This window comes from Pan paniscus, chromosome 1 (genome assembly GCF_029289425.2).
Source record: "Pan paniscus chromosome 1, NHGRI_mPanPan1-v2.0_pri, whole genome shotgun sequence".
Classification (NCBI taxonomy): Eukaryota; Metazoa; Chordata; class Mammalia; order Primates; family Hominidae; genus Pan; species Pan paniscus.
The window spans coordinates 170,166,476-170,187,770 of NC_073249.2; the positions used below are offsets into that span (position 1 = coordinate 170,166,476).

Genomic DNA, 21,295 nt, shown 5'->3' on the forward strand with positions numbered 1-21,295 from the left:
AGATTTGAGAAATGAGGTCACAGTGAAGGGATAGTCTAGTACTGATAGGCTAAGGAGGGAGGGACAATGCATGAAAATAATCAAGTATAGAGAATTGCTGTGTTCAGTTAGAGAGTAAGGCTGGGGTAGGGCTGTGGCCTTTGTATGGATCAGATATACTAAGGTTATTCATTAAGAGGTGCTGAAAAATCAAGAAAATAACACATGAACTGAAAGTCTTAAGAGTCTCTAAATCCCCTAATAAAATATGTAAAATGAACTTAAATGTTATTAAGAGAATGAACTTGTACATCCTTGAAGTCTTTCGTTCATTTGCTCATTCATTCATTTAACAAATATGTTCTGAGTGTCTGATGTGTACTAGGCATTGCCTTGAATTGTGAAAATAAATGGAACTTGCCTTCTGGTGGAGAACATAAATAATAAACAAATATATAACATTATAGTTGTGCTTGGTATGTTAGAAGACAAAAAATAAGGAAATTTTCTAATAGAAGAAACAGTGATGTAATGATGATACATGAAGAAAGCAGAGTGACAAGGTGACAGGAAAATGGGCTATTTTACATAGATCAGTAAAGACTTATAAAAATAATTTATTTTAGTAAAGACTTGCTCTACACCTAACTTCTTTAATTATATGATATGCTGTATTCTGCTTTATTTATTTAGAGACAGGGTCTCTCTTTGTCACACAAGCTGGAGTGCAGTAGGACGCTCACAGCTCACTGCAGCCTCAACCTCCCAGGCCTAAGCGATCCTCCCGCCTCAGTTCCCCAAGTCGCTGGGACTATAGGCACGTGCCACCATAGCTGGCTAATTTTTATGTTTCTTGTTGAGATGGGGTTTCGCCATTTTGTCCAGGCTGGTTCAAGGAATCCACCCGCCTCAGCCTCCCAAAGTGCTGGGATTACAGGAGTGAGATATGACACCTCTGCTTTATTTTTAAAATAAGTGTTTATACTGGCTTTAGATTATAACTTTAAAATATTTCTTTAAAATGTTAATTTGTGCAGCAGCAATAAAAAGAAAAATAAATAAATAAAATATTTAATACCTTTTTTTTTTTTGAGACAGAGTCTTGTTCTGTCACCCAGGCTAGAGTGCAGTGGCATGATCTCAGCTCACTGAAACCTCTGCTTCCCAGATTCAAGCGATTCTCCTGCCTCAGCCTCCGAAGTAGCTGGGATTACAGACATGCACCACCACGCCCAGCTCATTTTTTGTATTTTTAGTAGAGACAGGGTTTTGCCATCTTGGCTGGCTGGTTTTGAATGCCTGGCCTCTCATGTGATTCACCTGCCTCGGCCTCCCAAAGCGCTGGGATTACAGGCATGAGCCACCGTGCCCAGCCAATAAAATACTTCTTTAAAATTTAAGTTAATCTAGGATTCCGCAGGAAAATCAACTTTCTTTTTACATAATCATTTAAGATTAAAAAATAGAGTCAGGAAAACTGTTTACAGCCAAGCATGGTGGCTCATGCCTGTAATCCAAGCACTTTGGGAGGCCCAGGCGAGAGGATCACTTGAAGCCAGGAGTTTCAGATCAGCCCTGGCAACACAGGAAGACCCCATCTCTACAAAAAAAAAAAAATTAAAAATTAGCCAGGCATGGTGGCACTCGTCTGTATTCCCAGCCACTCAGGAAGAGAAGGCAGGAGTGGGTGTGATGGAGCATACCTGGAGTCCCAGCTACTGCGGAGGCTGAGGTACAAGAATTGCTTGAGCCCGGGAGGCAGAGGTTGCAGTGAGCCAAGATCATGCCATTGCACTCCAGCCTGGGGGACAGAGGAACACTCTGCCTCCAAAAAAGAAAAAAAAAAGGAGGCAGGAGGATCACGGAGGATCACTTGAGCCCAGGAGTTCGAGATTACAGTGAGCTATGATTGTGCCACTATACTCCAGCCTGGGCGACAGAGTGAGACCCAGACTCAAAACAAAACAAACAAACAAACAAAAAATGGCGGGGGAGGGGGAGAAAAAACAACAACAACATTTACCACTATAAATTCTTCAACACTATTGGAGAATGTATTAGCATTCAGTAGACTCTTTAACACCGTTGGAGAATGTATTAGCATTCAGTAGACTCTGCCAGCAACACTTATCCCAAAGCATCATAAACCATGCCCTCTCTTAATGTCTTTCCAACTCTGGTCCTTATGTGTCTATTTTCTTTTTGTCTCTCTTATTCCACATGCTTCATCTCCTTCTTACTCGTCCCCCTTTATTTTCCTGTCTTCAGACAACTCCCCTTCCATTCTCATTAACCACCTCTGAATGTTTTCTTGTTGACTACATAATTTTACATTCCATAAAATTTCTTTTTAAAGTAGAGTTGTGGAATGATCTAGAATTCTCTCCAAAACAAAATAAGAAACATGATCTGTGTTTTTTTCTCTAGAGCCCTCAGGTTTCATTTTAATGGCTACCCCAGATATTACAACATGCATCCTTAACTTCAGTCTAATAAAAATTTGTGTTTTTACATTTCCCAAACAAAGCAAGGACTTTAGAACACTATAACTCTACTTTTTCTCATATCTTTTCTGTTCTTGCATTTCATTCCTACATATATTTTCGATCTCACAAGATATTATTTTGTATAGTCAGTATCTATTTAGTTACCCACATACTTAGACTTTCCAATGCTCTTCATTTCTTTTTGCATTTCTTCCTTCCACCTGGGGTCACTTTCTTTCCTCCTGAAAAATTGCCTTTGGTGTTCCCTTTATTATATGTCTTCTGTTGACAAATTGTCTCAATTTATGTTTGCATAAAAATGCATTTTGCCTTCCTTCCTTCTTTCATTCATTCATTTATTTTGAGACGGAGTCTTGCTCTGTCACCCAGGCTGGAGTTTTATTTATTTATTTATTTATTTATTTTGAGATGGAGTCTCGCTCTGTCACCCAGGCTGGAGTGCAGTGGCACGATCTCGGCTCACTGCAACCTCTGCCTCCCCAGTTCAAGCAATTCTCCTGCCTCAGCCTCCCGAGTAGCTGGGATTACAGATGTATGCTACCACACCTGGCCAATTTTTGTATTTTCAGTAAAGATGGGGTTTCACCATGTTGGCCAGGCTGGTCTCAAACTCCTGACCTCAGGTGATCCCCGCCTTGGCCTCCCAAAGTGCTGGGATTACAGGCATGAGCCACCACACCCAGCTTACCTTTATTTTTGAAGAACATTTTTGCTGGGCATAAAATTATACGCTGGCAGTTTGTTTCTTTTACCTCTTTGAAGGTAAAAAAAAAAATTCCATTCCATTTTTTCCTTGTTTTCACTGTTTTAGTTGGGGAGTCAACTTATTACTGTCTCTTTGAAGATAATACACTTCATTTTTTTACCCCACCCCCTGGCTGCTTTTAAGATATTCTCAACATTTTTTTCCCATTTCTGCAAGGATAAATACAGTCTACACCAGCATAAGGGAGGCTCAAGAAAAGGGAATTGGTTTAGACCAGTTGCACAATGATATCTCTAGGAATGGTTTTCTTATATTTATTCTGCTTGGGGCTTCTGAATCTGTGGCTTGAGGCATTTAATCAGTTTTAGAATACTTTCTGCCATTATCTCTTCAAATGCTGCCTCTGCCCCATTCCCTTTGTCCTCTTCTTCTGGAATTATGTATTACCTGCTGTGTATGACCATCAGTGGTCTTGGATTCAAGATGACATTCATACCCCAGGATACAAAAGGTGGTAATGTTACATCAGTTTTACTTAGCTTTTTATGAGAACTTAGGACAGAAACACAGAACGTCAGGATGGCATAACCAAAAACATCTTCATCAGAAGTCCTTAAAATATTCAGTTGCTACTTCCGTGCCTCCTCATCACACAGGGGTACATGAAGTTGGGAAGCCCGTATCAGTGGATACAGTACACTCCAGCATATACAAGCCTCAAACAAGAAATACTTCATATAATAAGCCCATTCTTGCAACTTCTAAGCCTCCCATCAGGAAGTGCTTGAGTTTGAAGAGACACCTTAAAGGGAAACTGGACGTCTGTTTCCCTATAAGTTTTATGCTGGTAGAAATGGTGAATAATGTAGTCTCTTGGGAGTATAACATGTCCATTCGTAGTCCTCCCAGTCCAAATGCAGTTACCCAATCACAGGCTATTTTTACAATAAATATTGTTGTTGGCAATAGAACTGATAAATCACATTTATCTTAGTCTATGTCCAGAGAAACTGTATTAAAAGAAGGTAAACCTGGGGTTACCGTTTTACAGAAAAAAAAAATGGAGGCTTGCAATTAACTTTTTCTATATAGCTTCCAATAATACATGTATTAGACTTTTCACTGTGTTCTCATATGTGTCTTATACTTTCTTTTCATCCTTTTGTCTGTCTTTCAGTCTGGATATTTTCTTCTGACCCATCATCTAATTCACTAATCCTCTCTTCAATGGAATCTAATCTGCTATTAATCATCTAAAAGATAATTCAATTATTGTATTTTTTCAGTCCTAGAATTTCCTTTATTTTTATAGATTCCAGTCCTCTGCTAATATTCTCCACTTTAAACAAAAGTATCAGTTATTTAAAATTCTGTGTTTGATATCTTTACTATCTGCATCCCCTACAAACCTGTTTCTATTATCTTCACCCTGTCTCTTAGAATGCTGAACTTTGTGTATGAAAACCTGTAGAGGCTCTGACAGTTTTATCTTCCCCCAGAGAAGAAAGGTAAGAGGCAGATCAATCTGAGATTAAGCTTATTCTAAGCAGGATATCCGTCTTCAGAGGGTTGCAGCCAAAAACCCAACTGTTTATCAGACTCTCCTTGATAAACTGCGAACTCCAACTGTTGCCTCACAAGACTCAAACTCTGCCTAGTTCTTCTGCCTTTTAGCCACTTCACATAGTCTGGATATTTGTCCTATCCAAATCTCACACTGAAATTTAATCTCCAATGTTGGAGATGGGGCCTAATGGGAGATGTTTGGGTCATAGGAGAAGATCCCTCATGAGCAGATGAACACTGGTAAAAAACATTTTGCTTAAAATCCCGTATGACTAAACACAGCAAATACTTTATATTGATTGTATTATTCCATTAATTAAGACTGGAAAAACTGGAATCAATTATGGAATACCATATAGTTCCAACTTATACTCAAACACATTAAAAAAAAAAAAAAGAGCTGGGCATGGTGGCTCATGTCTGTAATCTCAGCATTCTGGGAGGCCAATGTAGGTGGATCACTTGAGCCCAGGAGTTTGAGACTACCTGAACAATACAGTGAGACCCTGTCTCTACAAAAAAAAAAAAAAATATATATATATATATATATACACATATATATACATATATATAAATACATATATTGTGAGAAACAGTAAAATGATTGTTTTAAAAAGAAAATGAAAATAACTTATACTTATCATATTGCCCAAGTAAAACAAGCATTTAGAAAAAAAAAGTATGGTATATTTAAAAATGTTAGATCTATTGTTTTATGACAGTCAGTTTAACTTACCTTATAATTCATTTATAATTTAGAAACTGAGATGTTGAATAAGAACACACTGTTCTTGTTTTAATAGTATATATAATCTGAAGAAAAATGATTCTGAAAAAACAAAGTATATTAATAACATACTAACATTCAGAGTAAGAGACATATAGCAAGATTTTATAAATTATCTTTAATCATATAAAAGGCTGTTTAAAAAGATCTAATGGCAGATTAAAAAGAGAATTATGAATATTTTAAAAACAAAGGTACCACCCAAAGAAATACATAAAATTTATCAGAGGCAAACACTGCCAAACATAAGACACCACTTAAGCAAGAATACTGTTCCCTTGAAGGGGTGAAGAAGGCTTCTATTATTAGCAGAGATAACTGCCTGAAATTCTTTCCTTAATAACACCATACTAAAAATAAAAAGGTTCATCATATTTCAAAATAAACACATTGCTTTTCATACGCATTTCAATCACTTCAATAACAGATAAAAATAAAAGCCTGATTGAAGGTTTACATTTCTATTTGTAGTTGATAAATACACTAGGTAGATTTGCTCTCATTTTTATAACATATTTAACGCTTTAAGGGTCTTGTGCCAGCCACTTACTCATTATCTCTTAAAGGATTTGAGATTAGATCTTCCTGCTAGGTCAAATTAAATTATCTGCTTGGCTTCAAAAATTATTAATACTTCCTCTACAAAATATTTTCCCTATCATTTAAGAAACCACAGGAATCTCAGAAGAATAAATGGGGTGGTATTATTATTACAAGGCAGTACCAAATGCTTTCAAGAAAGCTAACATGGACCACAAGGTAAGTGGACATTTTGGGATGTTTTTACAAAAAGAAGCAAGATAAAGCATGGTTGTGTCAGCATGAAAAAGGGAGAAAGCTCATGGAACTGAGGTAATTACCTCAATATATGACCAAACTACAAAATCCTTTCTAATTTATATGGATATGTTAAGATAAAGTTTGGTGGAAAAGCATTTTTAGCTCAGAGTGTATTATCTGTACTGAAAATATATGTATAGCCTCATTTTGGTTCTACTACAAGTGGACCATGACTTTAAAATGACCCATTCATACTAAATGCCATCTGCTGCCCACACTTTCCCCCTTCCCAGCTTATGCCTCTTTCCTCCAAGAGTTTCTATGATGGATACCATGGGATCTGGAATACATACATATATATATATGTATGTATACAAAATATATATAATGTGTTTGTGCCTTCCAAGTGATGTACAGAAGACGGTGAAAAGTGAGCAGCTTCTAGAGAATTACAGGTTTCTGAACACATTCATTTGCAGAAAGAAGACCAGAGTAAAACAAGACAGGAGGTAGTGAATTCTTCCCTCTCTCTCATCAATAAATTTCTGGTCTCAGAACCAGATCACAGATTATTCTCATAGTTCAGCTAATTGTGGGTTTAAGTACATAATGGTGTCTACATACACAAAAGTACATAAGTACTTCTGAGTGCTTTTTCATCTATGTACATTTTCTCCTGTACTTCTCACAACACTAGAAGAAAACATATGGTATTATTCCCATTTTTACAGATTGAGTTTGACCACATAGCTGGTTTATGACAAAACAAAGGTTCCACACCAGGTCTTCTAAGTTCAACATACTACAGAGAGTATTTATACTACATCATGCTGCCTTTGTGGACATACTCTGAAAATAGCTACCATTTATAACATTGTTTCCTATTTAAAATACCCTTTGAAAGTCAATCAACTGGCTACACCAAATGAACAAAATCCATTCAGATATTAAGGACACAATTCAAAAATCATATAAATTATATATATATTATATATATCTATATATATCAGCAAGAGAAACCTAAATAGCATGTATTTACCTAATTGTTTGCGAGAATAATTCAACTGATTTTAATTCAATCACTAATCTAGTATTTGAGAAGAAACATAATTTCATTATTTGGAACCAATATTTAACACTTGTTTAGAATTTGCATAATTTCAAAAGTAAAATCAATTTACTGTGAATGTGTGTACATTCACTTTTATTTCACTATTACTTCCATTTCATTCTTATTTTATTCATCTTCCATATTTGGGAAAAAGCAAATTACATGACTTATACAGGATATCGTTTTTAATATAAACATTAATAAGTATCATAAAGCACAGATAAAGTAGTCATTAAGAGCTTTCTTCAACCTAGGCAACCATAAAATAGGGGCAGATTACTACAGCTCTATCTCAATGTTGGTGTGAGAACTGAAGGCATTTCAATGGAAAGTAAGTACTTTCTAACACAGGGTGCAGAATTTACCTACAATTGCCATGCATCTCACCATCTCCACAAGTGTCATCTATCTGTATAGCATTTTATCTTTTCCAAAGCCATTTTATATACCTCAACTCATTTGATCTTCATAATTATTCCAGAAGGTAGGCAGGACAAGTATGATCATTGCCATATTACGAAGGAGGAAACAAAGGCTCAGCGTCTAATGGTTTTTCCCAAAGGTGAGACAACTAGTAGTAGAAATGGAATTAATTCCAGAGCTAATACCTTCTTATAACAATGTTTTCTTCTAGAACATCAAATCATTTGTACAAGTTCTCTTTAGTCTGGTTACTAAAGGTTACTGGCGATCACTAGTCAAGATTACCTTTATAGCCTGTAATCCCAGCACTTTGGGAGGCCGAGGCAGGTGGATCACGAGGTCAAGAGATCAAGACCATCCTGGCTAACACGGTGAAACCCCGTCTCTACCAAAAATACAGAAAATTAGCCGGGCGAGGCCGGGCGCAATGGCTCACGCCTTTACTCCCAGCACTTTGGGAAGGTGAGGCGGGCGTATCACGAGGTCAGGAGATCGAGACCATCCTGGCCAACATGGTGAAACGCCATCTCTACCAAAATACAAAAAATTAGCAGGGTGTGGTGGTGTATGCCTGTAGTCCCAGCCAGTCGGGAGGCCGAGGCAGTGGAATCGCTTGAACCCAGGAGGCAGAGGTTGCAGTGAACCGAGATCGTGCCACTGCGCTCCAGACTGGCGACAGAGCAAGATTCTGTCTCCAAAAAAAAAAAAAAAAAAAAAAAATAGCCGGGCGTGGTGGCAGGCGCCTGTAGTCTCAGCTACTCGGGAGGCTGAGGCAAGAGAATGGCGTGAACCCAGGAGGCAGAGCTTGCAGTGAGCTGAGATAGCACCACTGCACTCCAGCCTGGGTGACAGAGCCAGACTAGTCTCAAAAAAAAAAAAAAAAGATTACTTTTATATCAGTAAACACACTGAAATCACTAGTATTTCTAAGAAACATGGGTTAAAACTGGTAGAATTCAGCACATTTTATAATAAGAAATGAAAGATTGAGGCATCCAAGTAAATGTTGGAGAAGTAAAAATATAAATTTTAATCATCTATATATGGCATTTCAAAAAACATTATTTATCTCTAAATATGGACTGAAAGACATTTAAATCTTATTTTCTCAATTCTGATAAATATGAGCAGACATAGAAAATTATATCCTTGTAGGTTTGAAACTCAGAACATACTAGGCATTTTGACTTTACAGTCCATAGAGCAGAGACTTTGCAGTCTGAGAACCCTGAATTTGATTGCTAGCTCTACCACTTAATAGCACTGGAACTTTGGACAAGTTACTTAAAGTATCTGATTCTCAATTTCTTCATTTGTTAAATGGAGATAATACCAAACTTAGAGGATTACTCTGGGAATAAAAAAAATCAAGTGCATATATCATACAGTAATTAGAATATAGTAACAACTTAATCAAATTGTACCTTTTATCACTGAAGTGTTGCAAATATGTTTCCTTTTCCCCTGTTCTACATTACGTCTACGTTTCAGATTCAGGAACTCAAATTTTCATTAACCAGGATGAATAATTAAATATACCCATTTTTTTGGAGTTAAATCTTTTAAAAATCGGTTTAATGATAGCATTGTAAAGGACCTCACAGATTCGCTACTCCAGTGTTATCCTTTAGGAGGGGAAGAAAACAAGGCCCAGGGAGTTAAATTGTTCAGGGCTTCCACACTAGCACACAAGTCAAAAATCCTAGCAAGGGACCAAAATACCACAGACATAACTTTTAGCTCCATCAATTGATGGGACAGTTGTGCGAAATTTGATTTATCATTTAGGACTTGATATTTACATTTCAAAATAAGGTAACACTTTTTGTTTGTTTGTTTGTCTTAAGTTTTGGTTTATCCTTCCTGTTATCTCAAAAACAAGTGGGGAATTAGTAAAATATTTACTTAATTTCTTGAAAGCAGTCTGTAGGCCAGTCATGTAACTATTTGAAAAATGGAAAGGGTAACTTCTTCGTGAGACTTTGCCGACAAGAAAGAACCTAAGTATCCCTTGGTGTACAATTCCAATGAAGAATATTTATTTCATAAACCACATATGGGTAAACATATTTCTGGAGTAAAATGTTGAAAAAAATTTGTTTAAATCATAAACCACATATATACTACTACTCATCTTGAAAATGCAGGCTTCTTTTTAAATAAATAATTAGCACTATAATTTTTTTCTTCAACCAGTCTTTATATAACACAAACAACAGGACTATTCTTCTAGAATTTCTATCACCTTTAGAGAAGTTAGATAAGAAATGAACAAATCTAATTACAAGAACTCTCTAACAGTTTTACCCTACCCAGAGTGAGAACCTAAACAGTCAATATAGAGAAAAATTTTAAATAGATAAAAAGCATTACTTTTAAACTCTGTCAGCCCATATAATCTGTTTCCAAAAACAGTCCCCCAGCAATCTGATAATACAATAGACTAATGAAGGACAAAATTTAAAACATTTTAAATAAGGCTTTATTAACAAATACAAAGATTTCCATATACTTTTAAAAAACAAATTAAAACTACTGCTATTAAAATATTCCATTTTCAATTTTTGCTTTTTGTCCCTAACTTTGGTCCATAAATTGATATATCAACAACTGAAGTTAAAATTTCTTTATTTCTTTTTTTTTTTTTTAAGACGGAGTCTCGCTCTGTCACCCAGGCTGGAGTGCAGTGGCACGATCTTGGCCCACTGCAACTTCCGCCTCCCGGGTCCAAGTGATTCTCCTGCCTCAGCTTCCCAAGTAGCTGGGATTACAGGCGCGCACCATCACAGCCGGCTAATTTTTGTATTTTTAGTAGAGACGAGGTTTCACCATGTTAGCCAGGTTGTTCTCAAACTCCTGACCTCAAGTGATCCACCTACCTCGGCCTCCCAAAGTGCCGGGATTACAGGCGTGAGCCACCGTGCCTGGCCTAAAATTTCTAAATCTATAATTAGCATAACAGTCAAAGTTGGGCATGGTGGGACACATTTGTAATCCCAACACTGTGAGGCTGAGGCAGATAGACTGCTTAAGGCCACAAGTTTGAGAACAGCCTGGTCAACATAGTCCCTAAAAAAATCTAATTAATAGACAAATAAGAAAAAGGAGAAAAGTCAAGAGAGAAAGCACATAAAATGTTCCTTACTTCTCCATTTCCATGTTTTTATAACCATTTATCTAACTATCTATCTATCTATCTTTCTATCAATCAATCAATCAATCAAAGACAGGGTCTCCCTATGCTGCCCAGGCTGGTCTTGAACCCCTGGGCTCAAGGGATCCTCCTGCCTTGGTCACCCAAAGTGCTAGGATTATAGGCATGGACCACCACACCTGGCCAACCTTTTAAAATTACATCATCTCCTATTAGCTTTTTTAGTAGAAATTCATTTTGCAATGTCTAAAATCTACAACAATTAAAAATGCACCTGCATTCAACAAAAACTGCTGAGACAATTGGTTATCCACACGCAAAAAGTTAACCTTACAACCTCATCTCACACCATACATAAGAATTAACTCAAAATAGATCACATAGTTAAACATAAGGGCTAAAATAATAAAATATTTACAAGAAAACATAAAAGAAAATCTTTGAGACTCGGGCTAGGCAAAGATTTCTTGCCTACGACATCAAGAGCATAGTCCATAAAATAATTTTAAAAACTAATAAATTGGACCTCATGAAAATTCAAAACTTTTATACTTCAAAAGACACAAGAAAATGAAAAGACACAACAGACTGGAGGAAAATATTTGCAAAATATATCCATTAAAGGATCTGTATCCACAATTTACAAAGAATCCTCACAACTCAACTTATGACAAGTAACCCAATTAGAAAATGAGCAAGAGATATAAACAGACATTCCATCAGTGAAAATACATAAATGACTAGTAATTACGTGAGACAATTTTCAACATCATTAGTCCTTAGGGAAACGCAAAATTAATGCCTCAATGAGATACTATTTCGCACCCACTAGAATGGCTATAATAAATCAGGCAGACAATAACAAATGTTGGCAAAGATACTCAGAAAAGGGAACTTTCATACATCTTTGACGGGAATGTTATAAAATGGTGTGACCATTTTGGAAAAGTGTTGCAGTTTCTCAAAAAGTAAAACATAAAACTATGATATGACCCAGCAATCCTACTTCTAGTTATTTACCCAAGGTGTATGAAAACATATGTCCACACAAAGACTTACATGTGAATATTCGTAGTGCCATTATTTATAATAGCCCAAAACTTGAAACCATGACCATCAACTGGTTTTGTATAGACAAAATGTGGCATATCCACACAATGGAATATTATTCAACTATAAAAAGGAACAAATTAATGGCACATGCTATGTCATGCATGAATCTCAAAAGCATTGTTAAAGAAGCTCGACACAAAAGATGACATATTGAACGATCACGTTTATGAAGAAGTGCCTAGAAAAAGCAAATTTATACAGGCAGAAAACAGATTAGTGATTTCCTGGGACTGAGGGTAGAAATGAGATTAACTGTGAATGGGTATAAAGAATCTTACTGTGGTGTCCTCAAATGTCCTAAAACCTATCTATAATGATGGTTGCAACATTTGGCAAAATTAGTAAAAATCATTGAATTGTACACTTAGAATGGATGAATTTCATATATAAAATATACCTAAATAAGTTGTTTTCTACAGAGTCTTGCTCTGCCACCCAAGCTGGAGTGCAGTGATGCAATCTTGGCTCACTGCAACCTCTGCCTCTCGGGTCCAAGTGATTCTCCTGCCTCAGACTCCTCAGTAGCTGGGATTACAGGCGCCTACCACCACGCCCGGCTAATTTTTGTATTTTTAGTAAAGACGGGGTTTCACCATGTTGGCCAGGCTGGTCTCAAACTCCGACCTCAATTGAACCGCCTGCCTCAGCCTCCCAAAGTGCTGGGATTACAGGTGTGAGCCACAGTGCCCAACCATAAAGCCGTTTTCTAAAAAAAAAAAAAACATGACTTTTTGTTTCGCTTGTCCCTTGAAGAATTATATGAGTAACAATTGTACTAATCCTAATCTTGGATAGGAAACCATGGTATCACTTTTGAGAGGATCTAACACAGTGTTAGGAAAACTCCTTCAACTGGTTGTTCATTGGACAGAGGTTCTCCAGGAAAAGAATTTCTCATAAATCAAAGTTCTTTCTGTTTATATTTTAAGAAGCCAGTGCCTGGAAACAATTCAAAAGTACATACAAGAGATTTAAGTTGTCTTTGGCAATGGACTGATTGATCTGATGAGTATTCTACTGTACATTCAGATTACAGTATATGAACTTAAAAAGACAAGCAAAAACTTTTAACACAATATGAAAGGACATAGGGTTAAGTTATATAACTTTGAGTGTACATGTCCAAATGTCAAAGGCGCTGTTTGCTTGAGCAACTGTATAATGTTGTAACACAATAGTCCTTAGTAATAATACTAAATGACAAGTAACATTACAGGCATTAATCCAATCCCTGGATTGTCCTGTATTCATCTTAAATACATTCTAACTATCCACTTTACTTATAAGGTCTTTCAAAAATAACCCAGGACTTTATAACCCTCACAGGACAGCAAAGAATTTTACAAACTTTTTAGGTCTTTGCAAAAATACCACCTTGTCTGACCACCTTATTGAAAACTGCCAACCTCACAAAACTCTCTATCTTCCCTTCCCTGATTCGTTTTTCTCAATAAAATTAAACATACCTTTTACATATATATTCTGATTACTGTCTGCCTTCTCCTACTAGAAAGCTAAACAAAAAGATCTGTTTTTTCCTTGCTGTATCCTCATTGCCTAGAACAGTGCCTACCACGTTGCAGGTGCTCAGCGTTTTTTGAACAAATGAATGAGTATTAAATATGTGCAAGAAAACAGGAGCTGATTCTTACCACAGGAATGAAAAATGAGTCTCTTCTACTCATTCAACAGCCTTGACTTGGGGTTAAAATATGAATTTTACAAGGAAATAGAGACCTCAGAATAAAATTTCCAGACTGCCTACCCAGCATTTCTTCAGCAAAGAGGAAAAAAAAAGTCAATATTTCACTTATAATTCTGGACTTGCAACAAAGTATTTTTAATAAACAACTGTCTCTATTCTGGAGAGAAGGCAGGTTAATTAAATCCCATGTGACTAATTAACAGAAAAGAAAACAAATGAAAGTTCCATACTTACCTATTCTTACTAGTTACTTAACTCGAATAAAGTATAACATTTCAAAAGCAGCCTGTTTTTCTACATCCAAAAGGGGATCCTATCTCCATGAAGACAGACCTTAGCAGAATATGCCTTAGCAGTCCTGACCTCCTCAGCCTCAAATCCTCCAAACACCAAGGAAACTTTTTCTCTCCCTTACCCTAGAAGTCTTCCCATAGCCATTTTACAAACACAAACACCTTCAGACCTCTCTGTTTTAATTAACCTCTGACCCAATCCAGCTGCATTCCAGCGTTAAACAACACCCCAGGAAGAAAGACTCACAACCTCTGGCCCCTGGAGCATCCCCCAAACAGTCACCCCCAACAACCGAGAGTCCTGGAACGTGAAGGAATCTGGGGATGGCAGGGACCTCCCAGCAAGACCAGAATTGGAGGACATCTTAGACTTCACTCTGGTACTGCCCATTTCTGTGTGACCTTGGGCTTGTTACTACATCTCTAGGGGTCCTAGTTTTCTCACCTTTAGGGTGAGGACAACATGTTGACCAAGTCACTGTAAGGATTCAATGAGATTCCATGTAAAGCACCTAACAGGGCACCCGGCACGAAACGGCGCCTCAGTCCTCAGTAGCGTGGATGATCCCCGCCCCAAGCCTACAGGCTCAGAGCTGGAAGGCGCCTCGCAGAATGAGTCCAGTTCTCCCGATTTTGCAGAGGAGGGCACTGAGGTCCAGAGAACACAGAAGTGCCTTGCTCCGACCTCCAGAAAGGCAGATGGGAGCGGGACCTGGAACCCAGGACGCCCATCCTCAGCTCACACCCCCGCCCTCTTCCCTGGACCCTGCGGGGCCCGGGAGCCGGTGCCAGGCGAGGCGGTGAGCGCCACCCTCCCGGGGCCCCAGCTCCGCGCGACCCGGGACCGCTCCACCTGCCGCCGAGCCCCGCGCTCGCCTGAGGCCCGGGGCTCCCGCCTCTCCCCCCGGCCTCCCGCAAGTCAGGCAGCCCCGCACAGCGGTCCGGAGCGCGTACTCAACTCTTCACTTTGCCGAAGGTGCCGACGCCCAGCGTGTCGCCCAGCACGTAGTGTCCGATCTTCACCCGCCCGTCGTGCTTCTGCTTCTCAGCCATCTTCGGCGCGCGCGGCCTCGCTCCGCCGCCTGCCGCTCCGCGTAGCAGCCGCCGCCGCCGCCTACCCACAGTGCAGCGGGCCCTGCGGGCGAGGGGGCGGACCCCGAGCCGCGAGGGGCGCGGGGCGGGCGCGGGGTCCCGGGAGGGGGCGCTGGGCGCTTCGGACCCAGGTGGGAAGCAACGGGCGAGCGGCGGGCGGGGCGGGGCGGGGCCGAGGGAGGGAGCGCGAGGCGCCCGCTCCCGGGAGTGAGAGGCTCCTGCGGCGGAACCCGAAGCAGCGACAGCGGGGGCAGGGGACGCGGGGCGCTGGGCGGGAGTGCGGGAGGGGCCGCGCCAGATGCGCGGGGTCCGAGCGAGGGGCGGAGGCGACAGGTGCTGCGAGGGGGGTAGGCGAGGGTGCCGAGGGAGGCAGGAGGCCCTTTCTGAGGAAAACCGAAGGGGGTGAAAATAGGGGGTGAGACTGGGGCCCGATCCTAGGGAATGGAAAGACTTGGAAGTCAGACTGGAAGAAGAGACGGGCCTCGGGTGTTGGGAGCGAGGGGCTGTAAAAGGGAAGAGTCGGGAGGGGAGACTGCGGGAAGGGCCCTGGCCAAAGGGGCAGTGGCAGGAGAGCCTCTAGGAAGCTCCTCAAGTCTCGTCTGAGGCTTTTGGATACGGGTCGCGGCACAGGGAGAACGCACGCAGCTCTGTACTCTCTTGAATTGTCCTCCTCTACTTATTCTGTAATTCCCAATTATTTTGTCCTATAGATGGAAGAGACCCTCTCCGCCAGAGCTCTCAATTTTAACTAATTTGCCCACAGTTTTCCAAAAAATCTCAGTCACGGTATTTGCTCGAGTGTTTTTTAGCACATGCTTATATAAATATGTAGTTTTACCACGCGCTTATATAAACATATAGTACCGAAATGTGATACAGCTGTACAAGAAGGAAATGGGAAAGACGTGGAAAGGGAAACAATATTCTGCCCACAGAAAGTAAAATACGTAAGCTACAGAGGAATTGTGAAGGGCGAGGCCAGTACAAGGTCACATATTAAAGGAAGAATAAATGTGATATAGAAGTGAAAAGAGTGGTAAGAGGAAATTAGAAGCATGATGCCTAGGCAGCGTGTTCAAAGACTGACCTCCCCACCCTCCCCCCACAAAAAGAAAAAAAAAGAAAAAAGACTGGCAAAGAATTAGGTAATAAAGCGATTATCTCTGCCTCTCTTCCTTCTCTCCCGCCCTTCCTTCCCTCCTTCCTTCCTTCCTTTAATGTTGTCTCATTCTTTAATGTTGTTCTGTCTTTCAGTGATTAAAGTTTATTTGCTTCTCACCACACACACAAAAAGATTCGTATACAATATGTTTGTTAATTAGCTTGACTTATAGCCATTCCACAATCAATATATTTCAAAACATATACATACTAAATATATACAATTTTTATTTGCCAATGAAATAAAAAATTTTAAAACAGTAAAAAAAAAAATTCTGTTTGGGGCTAAGTAATTAAGGATTAGTCAAACATTTATAGCACTGCATGCCAGTAGAGTTTCAAGGTCACATTCCTCAAACATGAAGTCTCTTGAACACTGTTTATATGTAAATTGAAATGTATTGATCAAAAAGAATAGGACACAACAAAACTTTGTTTTCTGATAAGTACTAAATATAGAAATTTCAAACATTCATTTTCATCCAAACATCAAGACAATCTGATGAGAGATGATCACAGCTTATAAATTATAGTTATCACAGCTGTTAAACAGAGGCTATTTTTGTTCATTCTTCAGATCATCTTCCTTGCTGACAAGTATCATCTAGGAATCACTCTACCTCGCTGGCAATTTTGAGAAAATAGCCAGTTATTTTTGTGCTGAACTTTCATCTGGTTAAGGGTCATTCCTTCAGCATTCAAGTGAGTAAGAAAAGACCTATTCTGCTTTTGAGGTATGAGATGTATATGTCTTCTGCTCTAATATCCCGTTAAAAGATGTTGAAAAGTCTTCACTTGAAGTTAGATGATTGCTTTCTTGAAGCTACATAAAGACTAACTGTAAATTGAGATTTCAAAGCATTTCGTACTGTCTTAACTATTTGTTGATAAATACTGTAAGTTAAATTATTATATACTTCATAACTATGATTCTTACATAGCTATTGTGGACTACCTTATAGTTTTGTTACTATGTGAAACATCTATGATACTTTGTTGATTAAGAAGTTCATTTAAACACAATTATTTAATTGTCATAAAAGAAAGATTATTATTCCCATTTTATAGACGATAAAACTTAGTTTTTCCCTTTCTGATTTGCCCAGGGCTAAAAAGTGGCAGAGTCAGAACTCATATCCAGTTCTGACTTGTCCTTCAGTCTGCCTACTATACCGCAGCTGCCTATGCCAAAAGAAAGTATGGTGCTCTAAGAAAGTTAAAAATTGTCACAGTTGTGGTTCCATTTTCATATTTTTATTATTTCTTGGGCAGTCCGATAATATATCCTATAAATTTGTAAGTATTTAAACTACTTTTTGTTGTTTTTTTGACTTTTATTTAGAGGAAAGGTTGAATGGTAAGTGGGTAAGAAGGACAACTCTTGGTGGCAGTACTCAGCCCTCTGTTGTCCTGGACACTTCAAGATAAGGTTCCATATTTGCCTCTTCCTACTCAGCAGTAGAAAACCCGACAGTTAATCAGAGTAGATCTCCTTAAGGGTCATGCCTCTTGGAGGTCTCACCCCTAAAGATGACCTGGTAAATGCAATGTTCCCATTTTATTATCTTCCAATGAAGGTTTCACGCCGCTATTGTTTAGTACCAATCTCTAAGACCAGTGCCCCAGGGAGATGTTCAGTTCTTAGCGCTGGTCCAACTATTACTGCTTTACCCTCCTGCTTCTGAAACTTTGGGGTTGTTTTACCTTCAAATATTCTAAAATAAGTCCTGAATAGGACATTAATGCAAGACCACTAAACTAATATACTGTACTAGACACCATTGGTATTATCAGTAACCAGTTATTTCAAGTCTTTGCTCACAGTCACCTTCTTGGTGAACCCTACCCTGGCCACCCTATTTAAGTTGCAGTTTCTTTTTTTTTTTTGTAATTTTTTTGTAATTTTTTTTTTTTTTTTTTTTTTAGAGACAGGGTCTCGCCATGTTACCCAGGCTGGTCTCAAACTCCTGGACTCAAGTGATTGTCCTGCCTCAGCCTCTCAAAGTACTGAGATTACGGGCGTGAGCCACCGCACCAGGCCTAAATTGCAGTTTTATCTCACTCATGCTCTCTGCCCTGCACTCTCGTCCCCTGACCCTCCTCAACTTTTTTACATAGCACTAGCCATCTAACATACTATTTAATTTATGTGCTTATTATATTTTTGTCCGTTTCTCCCAATTAGAATCTAAACTTCACAAAAGAAGAGAGGCCTTTTTTCTCTATTTTGTTCACTGATGTATCCTTAGCTCCCGGGACAATGCCTGACAAAATATAGATATCCAAGCAGATTCAGAATGTGGCACCTGAAGTTTATTCAGTGTGGGGGAATCTCTTTAAGGGAAAAAAATGCAAAATTGGGTATGAAAGTGAGAATTTGAAGTGAAAAACAACTCTCTACAAATTTATAAAAGCTGACAAATGCCACAAACATCCCCAAATCCAGAAAAATAACAATATTTTTATAAATTAATTATCTAACATACCTCTATAATACCTGTTTTCTACATTTTCTGGCTGTATACTCTTTGATTACCTCTTTATATTTTGTAAATTTTTAAATAGAATAGAAAGATAATTCTGACATTAAGCATGATTCATTACGTTTTTCATTACATGTTTCTTTTTAGGTTTTCCATTGTACATGTTTAATATAGCTAATATAGAATTTATCAATTCTATTATCATATACATTATACATACCTATAGATAGATACATATATGTATTTATATTTACATATTATATATGCAAATGATATGTTCATACCCCACTTGCTGTTTCTGGGGCCTGGTGGAACCTGGTATATCATTCCAAAAATATTTGCTAAATTGAATTTTAGAAAGGGTTAGTTACTAAGCTAGAGAATCAAGTAACAACAATACAGGGAAGAGTGCAGTTTTATTTTATGTATACACATATTAAAGGCAAAGCATAATTTTCCATCTCAGCACAGCAGTCATTAGTGAGGTTAGAGAGGCATGAGTTAGCACCTTTGAAGTCTATAGATTCATGATATAGGGCTTCTATGGCTGTCTCCAATTTAAAATAAAAAAGTTGGACACTCGATGAATAATAAAGGATGTTTATGGTATTTTATAGGAAGTACAAGCTCAATAATTACATTTTTAAAATTTTGTGTGAAAAATTTCAAACATACACAAAAGTAGAGTAACATAAATAACCTTAGCATCTGTGATGATCAACAATTGTCATCATTTACCCATCTATCTCTGCACTTTTTAAATTTATTTTCAGGAGTATGTTAAAGTAAATAAGCAGATTATTTCACTGGCAAATACTACAGTATATAGGTCTAACAGATAAGCACTTCTTTTTAACACAACCATACTACTACTAACATATCTAACAAAATTAGCACTAATTCCTTACTGTTATGAAATACCCACTCTGTGGTGAATATCCCTTGATTGTCTCAGGAATGTAGTTTTACAGTTGGTTTATGCTAATCAGAATCAAAAAAGTCATACTTACCATTTTGTCAATACATCTATTTTAATATGTAGTGTTTTCTCTTCCCACTCTTTTTAAAAAATGTCATCTATTTGTTGAAACATCGAATTATTTTAACTGTTGAATATCCCGATCTTGTTGGATTTATCTCAATAATTATTCATGATCACAAGAGGTAGTAGAGAAAGCTCAGTATTTGGAATAAAAAATCATGGCCTGGTGCAATGGCTCACACCTGAAATCCCAACACTTTGGGAGGCCGAGGCAGGTGGATCTCTTGAGTCCAGGAGTTCGAAACCTGCCTGAGCAACATGGTGAAAATGTGTCTGTACAAAAAATAACTGGACTGGTGGAGTGCGCCTGTAGTCCCAGCTACTAGGGAGGCTGAGGTGGGAGGATCACCTGAGCCTGGGAGGCAGAGATTGCAGTAAGCCAAGATCACAGCACTGCATTTCAGCCTGGGCAACTGAGCAAGACCTTGTCTCAAAATTATATGTATAATTAAATATGTGTGTATACATATATATACATATATGTATGTATGTATGTATGTACGTATATATGTGTATATATACATACATATACTCTCTCTCTCTATTATCTATGTGTATATATTTGTATATGTACATATATATCCTGAGTTCATGTTCCATCTCAGCCTCTTAGCAATGTGTCCTTAAACTGAGCATTTCACTTCTTATTGGTAAAACTAATAGTGTTGAACTAGACTATAAAGTACTAAAGTACTTGTCAGGTGTTGGGACATTCAACTCCCAAACTCCACTCCCTGTTTTAGAGTTAAACAATAGAGGGAAAAAGATAGAGTAATTACTATAAAGTATTGTAGGTCACCGTCCAAGGTATCTCAACAAGCTGATCTTGCCACATTATTTTCCCTATACACAGTTTATCTCCTAATATTTATCATCATTGGTTTGTAAGTTTAAGAGAATACTATTATGGGCCTAGCCCCCTTCAAAGAGATAAGTAGATACACATGACAATACTTGAAACCCTTTAAAGGAAATGTAATAAATAATTTTGAGATGTTATTTTTAGCAGGTACCCTAGTAACAAATATTATACTTAATCCATTTTCATTTTGTGGCTGAGTACATTTCTAAATTGCTTCAATATGAGTCAACATTATAATTTTCAGTGCAGCTGAGAAAAAATAAAACATTTTGGATCAGACTTCCTTCATGAGCAGATGCATTAATTGGAATAACAAAGGTTGTTTGCTTTGCTGTATAAACATTATGGATCTGACAGCACTTTTAGAATCTTGCTTTCATGTGTGTGTTGACAGCTTGTCTGAAAAAAAGCTCAAACACACTTTTAGATCAGTTAAATCAATTATTTCCCTCTTGGCATGGATTCAGTGACTATCTGCACTGAATACTTTTGAACTGGTGAAGTTGGAGTAAGGAGATACCAGTGTCACCT

The 21,295-nt window shown here is 38.2% G+C and overlaps 2 protein-coding genes across 2 annotated transcripts in view; one reads left to right on the forward strand and one right to left on the reverse strand.

The window, feature by feature from the left end:
• The window catches only part of PRKAA2 (protein kinase AMP-activated catalytic subunit alpha 2), a 70,006-nt gene extending 54,761 nt beyond the window's left edge, over positions 1 to 15,245 (reverse strand). Inside the window, exon 1 of the mRNA XM_034965951.3 lies at positions 15,084 to 15,245. Coding sequence (XP_034821842.1) covers positions 15,084 to 15,177 — 94 coding nt within the window. The 5' untranslated portion in view covers positions 15,178 to 15,245. The remainder of the gene's footprint in view (positions 1 to 15,083) is intronic.
• Positions 15,246 to 21,295, forward strand: part of PLPP3 (phospholipid phosphatase 3) — a 150,722-nt gene continuing 144,672 nt past the window's right edge. The window contains exons 1-2 of the mRNA XM_063601017.1: positions 15,246 to 15,347; positions 16,955 to 17,079. The gene's annotated coding sequence lies outside the window, so the exon portion shown is untranslated. The remainder of the gene's footprint in view (positions 15,348 to 16,954; positions 17,080 to 21,295) is intronic.